General features: G+C 38.6%; 1 protein-coding gene across 1 annotated transcript; it reads right to left on the bottom strand.

Annotated features, from left to right (window-relative positions):
• Positions 1–94: 94 nt before the first annotated feature.
• Positions 95–2,207, bottom strand: pmch (pro-melanin-concentrating hormone; the record flags this gene model as incomplete). The annotated part of the gene is made up of 3 exons (XM_081362742.1): positions 95–144; positions 711–879; positions 1,959–2,207. The coding sequence occupies 3 exons, from the start codon at positions 2,205–2,207 to the stop codon at positions 95–97; spliced, it is 468 nt and encodes a 155-aa protein (XP_081218868.1).
• Positions 2,208–10,671: the final 8,464 nt, after the last annotated feature.

Genomic DNA, 10,671 nt, shown 5'->3' with positions numbered 1-10,671 from the left:
ACAAGTATGTTTGTCATCATTATATTTAGAGTATCTTGAAGGATCAAGGGAGATCTGGGAAAATCATGCAGATGCTTTGTCAGCTGCTCTGTTTTCAAGCTTTCCAGCAGGGCCTGTATACTCGTCCTATCATGCACCTCAGCACTGTGAAAAGAACAGGAAGAGCAAAACAAATTTAGTATTAAATATAACTGGAAGACAACTTGTTTACTCATGGGTATATTCTCTACTGACAAATAAATAACCTACCGGTAAGCTTGTTTGTTGATCTGTTTTGCTAGTTTTAGAGGGGTTTTGATCACTTTTCAGGCCAGCTTAAACCATATAAGACCAAAAACCATCTTAGTCTGGCTCTATTTCTGGTAATCTATATTGTTTTTCATTAGTTGGATGTCAGGTTTTGACAAGTGGCTTTGACTCCAAGACTTCAGATGTATGTGTCCGATAAGAGAGACATCAAAAATGTGCAGTGTTGGGGGTACTTCAGGACCAGGGGTGGGAACCACTAGATGGATGGCCAGTCTATCACCAGGTGAAACTTTTTTTTTTTTTTTTTTTTTTTTTTTTTATCATATACAGACAATTATTTAAAAACTTAAGAATTGCTTCAAAAGCACTTTCATACTATTCAATTTCAGACTACTTTCATGGCTAGGTAAAAATATCTCACCAGTGGAGAGGAAGAAGATAAGAAACTTGGCATTGCTTACTGTCTATGTCCCTCCTGCCCACAGGAATGACATCATCCACGCTACGTCGCTCATCCCTCATGTTGAATCCATCCAGAGCATGATCCATCCCACGTGGCGACAGTACAGGGAAGTTTCTCGAAAAGGCAAGGTTTGCTTCCCTCCCAGGAGACCCTTTCATTCCTGTGTCCTGATGGAAAAGGGAAATGCATTAAAAAAAACACATCTGAACGTGGGACAACCACTTGAACAGAAGCAGCCTAACTCAAAACACTGCTCCCTCTACAGGCATTTTTTTTCTGGAGAATCAAAGTCTGAAACCACACATGGAGATGTTTAAGTTAATTTGAACAACACACGCCCAAGGGCAGCCTCAAGATCCCTCTCCATAACTGCTCCCAAACTACTGGAGCAAATCCAGTGCATGGAGCCCCACATGGAAGAAATGTCAAATTGCGACAAAGTTTCCCATGCCTCGCTTAGCCAATTTTTACAATATCACCATGGGCCCTTTTATCCATAGATTCCATTTCCCCTCTTGTGACCGTGTCCTTCCCATAGTCCTCTCCGACTGTTCCATTACTGCACTGATAATTGTAGCAATGTGAGGACGATTCAACCTTGAATTGTGAAAGCTCTGTTAGATACCCATGGAAAGGCCACCTGACTCCTATGATGCCAGCAAAATCAAATTGGTACGATTTCTTAAAGGTAAATCATTGCTTTAAATGGACTGAAACCAAACTTGTAAAGTGCATGTAAATGTGCAAGTGTTGGCAAATACAATCTTGAAAAAAAACATGCAATTTTCACTTGTTTCACAGACAAGGCTTGAGTCTAGTCCCCGACTAAAATGCAAGTTTGAGCTGTTTTAACTGAAAGCAACTTGTACTGACATATCTTAAAATATGTCAGTACCACTGTTTTGTCTCAAGATGCACACCAGTAATGTTTTTTTTTTCTAAGGCACGTTTATAAAAGCTACTTGAATGCCCTAATTGAACTAAGGTCTAATCCTGACTTAATCTAAGCCCTGTCCGTGAAACCGGGCCTTTGTTTGTCAACTCTTTATTTATTAAAAACAACAGGAGTTTAACCAAAGTGCTTTACAGTGTACATAACTGCCCCCTAAAATCTTGCGTATATTTTTAAAAGGTAGTTAAAAGCTAAGGAATAAAAAAAAATTCAAAGCAGATTTAAAAATGTTAAGGGATGAGGCTGGTCTGACGTGAAACAAATTGAACATTAAATTGACATGCAAACACTTACAGCAAGTATGAAGATGCGTTTTGTCCCGTCTTCATCCACCAGTCTGCCTTCTATGATGGGGTGTCTTCTGTAGGTGAGCTGCCCATCAGGTCCTATTTCACTTATATCGTCTTCTCCTGCTATCGATGCCAGTCTATCTTGGTCTGTGCGTTCTTCATCCATCATAACTTTGGGCAGAGCCATTGTTGAGTGAGTATTCAACTCAACTAAAAGTGCAAGTGCAAACATGAGCATGTAGGAAGATGCCATGATCTTGGGCGATGATGGTTGATTTGCTTGCAGGAACCTGACTTTGCACTCGCATGTCCTCCTAAGGAGCAAATGTGTGCTTTTATAGTGTCTGATGATGATGAGTTGGCCATTTTGATCTATTATTTGAGGTACTGATGACTTCCATGGCTCTTCTTTGGTGAAAGTGGTTCACCTTGACATAAAGAGGTTGACGACCATCCACAGGGAAGATACGAGGATTATCTTTTTAATGTTTTTGTTTTCTTCTAAAAGACCCTACTGTGACTTTTTGTAAAAAGCCAAATCACATTTCATTGTAAATCTGGAGAAAAGGGCATCCCCTCCCACTATGACTTTTGCACCCCTACCATACTTTGTTCTTCAAGCTCATTCAGTGGGTCGGAGATTGTGCACTGAGGTCACATTTTGTATAATATCTAAAAGCAGTAGTAGTAATCTGCTACAAACATTTACAATATGAAAGAAATGAGCTTCAAAGAAGGGAGAATGCCTGTTGAGACATCATCATCCATCAGATATTTTCAATTCCCTTGGTACCGCCTCCTCATGGTATTGTCTAATATCTTCCTGTCCTTTTTTTTGTTTGTAGGTCAGTGCTGGATTATATGTAATTTCATCATAGGTAGAACTTTGACCTCTCTAAGAAAGGAGGCTTATATTGGTGGCCTTCTTTAAAGGACCAATTTACTGAGAGAGACATTCTGAAGAACGATGTGAGAGGTAGGTTGGTGTTAAGATCCCTAAGATATATGCACTGTTCAATCCTACCTTCTAGACAATATCTTTCAATAAGAAAGGCATAATAATGGCAGCAATGGGTGATATCCCCCCTTCTAAATTACAAATGTAAAACGTTCCTCTATCCGGGATTAAAAGTGGTTTACAACGACAATAACACTAGGTTAAGCGCAGTGTGAAAAGTGCACTGTATGTATGTTCACATTAGTGACGTTTCGCCAGCAAAAAAAGGCCCATTGTCAATAGTGAAGTCATAGTGCATGAAGCACTGCTCACACAGAAATCACTTTCATTCAAACCAAGCAGCTTTCTGTTGATCAATGCAGTGAATTTTCTTGGAAAAACTTGCAAAATATGCATGTGAAAATGTTTCGCCCTCACAAGAAATTCCAGATCGTGCAGATTTCTATTGAAATAACGTCTTTTCGCCTTCAAAATTCATACCTAAAAATTATGCGGGCGATTTCAGACACCGCTTAAGACTTCTATCTTTTTGATTGACTCATTAAAAGAAACGACTAATAAGAGTCATTTGCTCGTGAAAAGATCATCAGGGCTCACAAGAAACAGCCTTCTTTCAAGCTGTAATGGCACCTCACAAGATGGTAACTATCTGACGAAACCACATTTGGACGTACACAATCTTTTTTTTGTCACTTTAGTTGTTTTAGTCACAGCCTGGAGTCCTATAGGGTACTTCATAAGAAATCAGAGGTGTGTTTGCATTGCTCTCCAAGGCTCCTCTTCAGTTCTTATGAAAACATGAGGGCTTTCCTTATTAATATCATGGAGGCTGTTGCACATGCAAGAAGAAATGGGACATGAATAATAGTTATTGAACTCAGCTGAAGTGATTTTACTTGGAACACTCAGCCTTTATTTAGTGAGTATTTGTGTTGGAGTGAGAGAGCCTCTACTGAAGGACTCAACTGGTCTATGGAGACACTGCTGTTCCAGCAAGAGTACAACTGAACTTCATAGTTTGACGCTCTGTTATTCTAACCTCTCTTTCTCTGTTGCCACTCCACTTTCTGATGTGTCTCACCCTTCAGAGCTACCTCTTCCCACCTTTAATTGCCCTCACAACAATAATCTAATGTTCTGGTGTGCAATTTCATGCTAACATTCGTAGATCTCCTTTCATGCCTCAATTGCCACCATGGTGAAACATGGTGTACATTTGTGGTCTAGCTTAATTTTTTTGCCAGGTTTTTGAACCTTCGACCTCAGCGTAACTGAAATGTTAGCTACAGTCACAGTTAGCATAGAGGTAATCTTTATTAAATGCATTAACTAGAGCGATTCAGTCATGATTAATGTTGGCAAAAGTTGTGCGAATTATAATGAAAATTAAAGTGATAATGAGTATTTTAATTTAATTTTCTTCAGTATTTGTCTGAACATTGCAGTGTAATCATTTATTTCAACATCAACCAGAAGATTTTAGGTTAAAATTTATATTTTTGGTGCTGTGACTGGTTCCCCCATCCCTAGTTTAATAGTTTAAAATAGTTTTAGATGGCATTTAGCACATCAAACTGCGGGACATGTCAGCTTTCTAAAAGTATTATGTCCGCTATCCAATTTCGTACTACTGCAAAAGCTCTTTGCATTTTGTAGTATGTACTCTGGGAGTACAGACTGACTGTGACTTTTGATTTGCTCCTTTGCAAATCTATCCTTTTGCCACAAAACTGGAGACTTGAACATCCTGTAATTTAAGCGTTGCACTCTAATGGAAATCCATTTGTGTCCTCTGAATATTTTGCATGGGAATTACCAGAGATGACACAAGATATATAATGACATCAGAATTTTGGCTATTTTTTGCTGTTACAGAGAATCACACTTTTGGCCCTGGATCCCGCCACAGCCCCATCTCGCCCCATCTCTCACCTCATGGTCTTTGCCATTGATGGATCAGGTATCCACTCCAGAATTGGCAGCCGAAATACCCAGTAATGGAAAAGAGAGAGTGGTCTGAATGACAGTTTTTTGTGTTTTTTTTCATGTGGGATAAAGTTACGTACAATTATGGCCGCTGACTCAAAGATATTCCACTCATTGCCGGTTTGAATTAAAAATCACATGTGGATGCTTCGAGGAAAAGCATTAATTCTTCAAAAGAACTGGAGCTGTGTGATGAGTTTAAATAATGCAAAAAAAAAAAAAAAAAAAAACTGCGGAAATGGACTGAAAGATTTAAGCAGTGGGACCGATGAACCAAGCACTTTGTCAGGGAGCATCTCATGGGGACATTTAGTTCCTTTGCTTCTCATATCAGGGGGCACTGCTGTAAAGTGGTCAAATGCATCTTGTGGTCAACAGGGACACTTGACTTGATGACATCACCAGTATCATCGCCATATTTCCCAACGGATGCCAAAAAGACCGGGCATGTTACTCTGTCCTATTTTGTTACGCACGTCTTCACAAACCATACATTTTCATTTTCCAAAGATGTTAAAAAGCGGCTTTTGATCATCCTTTGGGAAACCAGGAGAATTTACGGTCACGATTCCAAGATGCTCTCCCCATTGATCGTATTACCAGATTATTTTCTTTACTCGTCTGTTGTTTGGTGGTGTAGTAAATGATGGGTTCAGGGCTGGAGGGGCCAATGGGGGCTCAAGCGGGACCATGGTGGACCGAGATGGGGTTGGCTTCTTTGTTGCCCAGAGAACAGACCATGGTTTCCAGGAACAATGCAGCTGATGAGAAACTCTCCAAGGAAAATATGTGTCTGACATCATGGGTTCTTAAAGCTCGCAGCTGAGCCAACACTCTCTTGCCACAATCAGCTCCCAGTGAATTTCCACTGCTGACCGAGGGAGCGATCTAGAGGTAGAGGGTGAAAGGGAGTGTGTAGGGGTGTGGATGTCGCCTGCTACCTTGTGTATACGTGTAGTGTTGAATGATGACTGGAGACCTAAGAAGAGTTTGGTTTTGATTATCAGTGGATGTTATTCTGTGGCATTACAGTAATACTCATATATGAAATGGCTTTTGCAATGCTTTTAAATTTAGTGATGCAACACATGCAGCATGAAACAATGTAAGGTGGGACTTAATTTTATGCATCAGGATTGGATCGTGCACAGTGGGCTGTGAAAAGTGGGTTAGAAGTGTGTCATTTTCGGCCACAAGTGGAACCAAACGGAATTTTGATTGTTAGACCATTGGAGTTTTTTGGGGTTTTTTTTATGATCCACTTGTTTGGTCAGTGGAAAAGTAATTTTAAAGGCAGAGAAAGTTTGTGTTTATTTATGTACTATCACAGCATTTATTAATATTTTGAATTAGTATTTTTAGTAATTCTTTGTGATTTTTGTCATTTTTATTAGTTTTTCTATTTTCTATTCACATTTAATTGATTTTTATTTAAGATTTAGTGGTTTTAGTACTTCAACTTAAATGGAAATTGAAAATGTTGCCTACTGAAAAAATGTTTAAGCAGCTTTATTTCACTTAACAAAAACGATTTTAGTTTTAGTTAGCCGTAACAGCACTGGTATTAAGAAAGTAAAGTGGGTTGATTTTAATGTTATGTTGTCTTTTTAAATGCCAGGATATGTGTTATGTACTGCAAATAAACATACAGGAAGAGACGCCATGAACGAATATGAGAGAACTGCTGTTATTTCTGGACTTCAATAGACCACCGCCATTTATGCATTGTACTGCATTTACCAGGGAAAGTTATGCTGTATGACATTCGATAACACAACAGAACATCTGTTTTCCTTGTATTCATCCTCCTTTCATCACCTGCAAAGCTGCGTTTGTTAGAAAGTGTTACAGCTTGTGCTTAATTGTGGAAATGGCATTCTGTCACTTATGTATTTGGTAATCAAAACAACACAAAGCAGTCAAGTTCTATTACACACCTGATTCTGATTATTATTTCTGAACACATGGTGTTTGGAATAAATGCGTTTCATCGATGGCTGTTCAAGCCCATATTGTAAAGCTGCCAGATGTGCCCTGGGGTGCCCAGTCTGTCAAGACTGTTTAAATAGTTGCTGCTCCCTTAAAAATACTTAAATTAATAATGTATTTTTGCAAATCTTCATGCACCAGCCATTCCAGCAGGCTAACTGATGCCTTGTATCCATTAGCAGTGAAAAAAAAAGAAGCCTTTTCAGCCCTACATTAATTATATTTCTTCAGAAACTACTGTGGGGAAGTTTGGGAATGGGAGAAAGAACTGAATTAGACCACAAGGTCATTGAAAAGACAATAGCACACGTAAGATGAATGAGCTCGAAGCTTCAGTTTCAGGGTTAGGTCCAGGAACCGTGTCCTTAGATGCACTCGGCACTCTGAGAGCTACAGTAGGCCTGGTCTGGGGGAAATACACAAGCTTGCTTTTTAGCTAGAATCCCTCTGAACTTGACCAGCAGATGGGAAGCTGCTGCCTTCAAACAGCTGTCTTTGGTTAACATTGCTGGATGGCATATGGAATGGTGGTACTGGCATGTTGTACGTGTGAGAAGTGTACATTGCTGTTGTCATATAGACTAGAATGTCATTGGAACATTGCAAGATTTAATAGGATTAAAAGTGTGTTCATGGAGTGCGGTTTGGACGTGCAGTATCTACTGATTGTTTATGTTCTTGGCTGACTTTTTGCACAATCCTATTTTATTGTTTTTTTTTTTTTTTTAAAGAGAGCAAATACATAATTTGTTGCCTCCTTTACTGTACTTTTATGCCACTTTTTATGACATTGTGGAGATCTGGTCACCATTTAGCTTCACCATATTGAAAAGAGTAGTGCGAACATTCTGTTGGGTTTGAAATGGCATCAGCTTGAGTAAATGATTGATCTTTCCCTTTAACAAAGGTGTAAAATGACATGTAATTAGCAGATGTTTGTAATGTATTTTTTGTGCAGACCAAGTTGGAGGTAGCATACACCAAGTCAGGTTTGGATAATCTATTACAATTCTAGAAAGGTTATTCAATGGTTTCTCTGGTTTTGCCGAGAATCCAGAACTATTTGCAGACAGTAATTTGTCTAATTGGGCATAATTGATTTGGTATTACAAAGAAAAATGGATGAAATTAAGATTCAAAATAACATTGAGACAACGCCTGCCAGCCGCCTGCTCCACATTTCAAATTATGTCTGCTGAACGTAAGCCAGGTGGCCAATTTATTTATTAAAAGGCTTGATTGTTCCACTATATATCCATTAAAAAGTGCTGACAGCAACCAAGAAGCTTTGTCCCGTCACTGAGTACCTCCTAGAAAGAGCTGAATGTGCAGCCGTCTTGTCAGTACAGCCACTGCTTGATTTGTTTGTCTTGGCGGAACTACATATTTTAGGAAGTATCACTTTGTCATGCGGCTAATGTGCAGTTTTAGGGCATTAATGTACGATTTGGCAAATGTTACACCTTCATCACTTTTTGGAATCCAAGGTGCTTCGCAAGGGGCAAGAACATTGCTTTCTCTGCTTGAAAGACTTTTTGAAATCTAAATTTTTGGAGCTTCATTTGTGTTAGCTTTGAGTAAAAAAAAAAAAAAAAGTTTTTCTCTTTAGGGAAAACCAGCTAAAAAATTGATGACTCATCCTGCACTAACAAACTTCTTGTCCAATCAAATGCTCTATAAGGAAAAGCCCATCCTGCCTGAAACCGGCCAGCAAATCTGCATTTGTGGCTGTTATGTAACTAACATTTTATTGACTATTCAAGTCCTGCCCAGACTTCCTGTTTCATAAAGAAATGCAAATGTATAGTTTCTGTCATTATAATCACTCTGAGACTTCAGGTATTGACAAGTGGTTTATTCAGCAGGAATGGTGAACAATCTGTCAGTATTTTCATATTTTATACAGAAAGCAATTGAGCACCAGTAATGAAAGCCTCACAATCCAAAAAAAAAAAAAAAAATGCTTTAATGATCAATGCCCAGAATCCTCTAATATTTGTCATTCCATCCATCTGTCTGGATTTATGTAGACATGTTCTGATGAAAACTATCAAACACAAGCAAAGTGGCGCGAATCGCCGCAGCAGTCTTAAATCCTCCATTGTATTTATGAGGAAACAGAACCACTTCAAAATAAGCATGATATTTCTGTAACAATATGTTCCTTAATGTGCCTAATTAAAGATTCAAGAAGTTTCTTCAGTGCTGCCCATGATATTAGCTACAAAGCTATAACCAACAAACCAAAGTCTTTGGTATTTTGTGAGGACCTTTTGCCGGAGGTCTATTACAATCAGATAACTTGTGCACATTACATCGATATTCTGGGTGGCAATTGCATATGATTCTACATTGTTCTATTGTTTCTTAATGCTGATTGAGAAGATATACACACTTTTAAAACAAAAGCCGCAGAGTTCAAAAGTACAAACACTTTAAGACACAAATTGAGGTTGTCAAAAAATAGATAGTTGCCTTTTTGAACATGGCATCCATCTTGTGTACACTGTAGATGATTTATCGTCAGATGGCTAATGTGCTGTTATTTAAAACATAACCTTTCTTCATTGCACTGGTGTAATTTAAATAATTTTGGTCCAATTTTCCTATTAAACCTCCTTAGGCATATCGATAAGTAAAAACACAGGCAGGTGAAAAGAAAACCAACGGTCCTGAATACAGTGTTAGCCAAATTACACTGTTGCTAGCTGGTTGAACTGTACTGTAACTCTATTATTACTCAAGGGGAGAGAGTCTTTCTCGTCTCTATATTACACTGAAGACAGTTTTGCCCCATTTCCTTGCCAGTTACAAATACTTAAGCTGTAGAATCAGTGCCAGGATGTCAAAATGAATGTAGTGCGCATGAAAAGCTACATTGTGATGGACAAAATCTTGGTAATGTTGGAGATTTGCAGTTCACAGTACTCTGTCAAGTTATTTGGCATAGGGACATTATGTTTCAAAAATATGAATAATTTAAAAATCGTAGAGAAAACAAAAACAGCAATTAACCATCTCGGGCCACATTTTTCTTTTTTCCATGCATTCACAGCGCTCACAAAAATACTTTCTCTCGCTTACACTGTTACCTTATTGAAATAGCTTAAAAATAAAAGAATATTATTACAATGGTGGCCACAAGGCTGTGCAAAAGGGAAGACTTCCAACATTGAGCTTCTCAAGCCGTCACCTATGTTTTCAGCCAACCCCTGCAAGTAACAAACTACAAAATAGCACCATTATACAGTGGGTTGATCTTTTATATGGTTCCGCTATATGATGCCATCACATATGATTATGGTTAGAGAATGCAAAGGTTAATATAGGTTTAATATAGATACAGAGTAAACAGTGTGGGTTGACATGATCCGATGGGTTCAGAAAAGAGGAAAACACCATGCAGAGGGACTGCGAAAACACTCAGCGACCCCTCTGACAGCCACTTAAAGTGGTTAGTAGTGGGATAGTTCACCCAAAAACACAAATTCTGAATATTTGCTAAAACCGGTTTTTGCTGTATAATGATAGTGACCCTGTCTATGGAGTGCAACAGCACCTGTTCACTTTTTCAGCGGCGTTGGTTCCGGAAGTATTTTTTTCAATCATTTCTATAGGGATTTCAAAAAAGTCTTTGTTAAAGCGTTGTAAGTCATTAACCAAGCCAACCAGCTACGAGGTAAATCGTAACACTACGTTATGCAAAAAAGCAAAAAAGTATTTGAAAATCGGCCTTTACTTAACGGCTTTATTAAGGGAAAGAACTACAATCCCTAAAGCATTG

This window comes from Scardinius erythrophthalmus (genome assembly GCF_964197995.2).
Source record: "Scardinius erythrophthalmus genome assembly, chromosome: 4".
NCBI classification, from domain to species: Eukaryota; Metazoa; Chordata; class Actinopteri; order Cypriniformes; family Leuciscidae; genus Scardinius; species Scardinius erythrophthalmus.
Note: the sequence above shows the minus strand (reverse complement) of the source record. Positions and strands in the feature narration are given on the sequence as shown.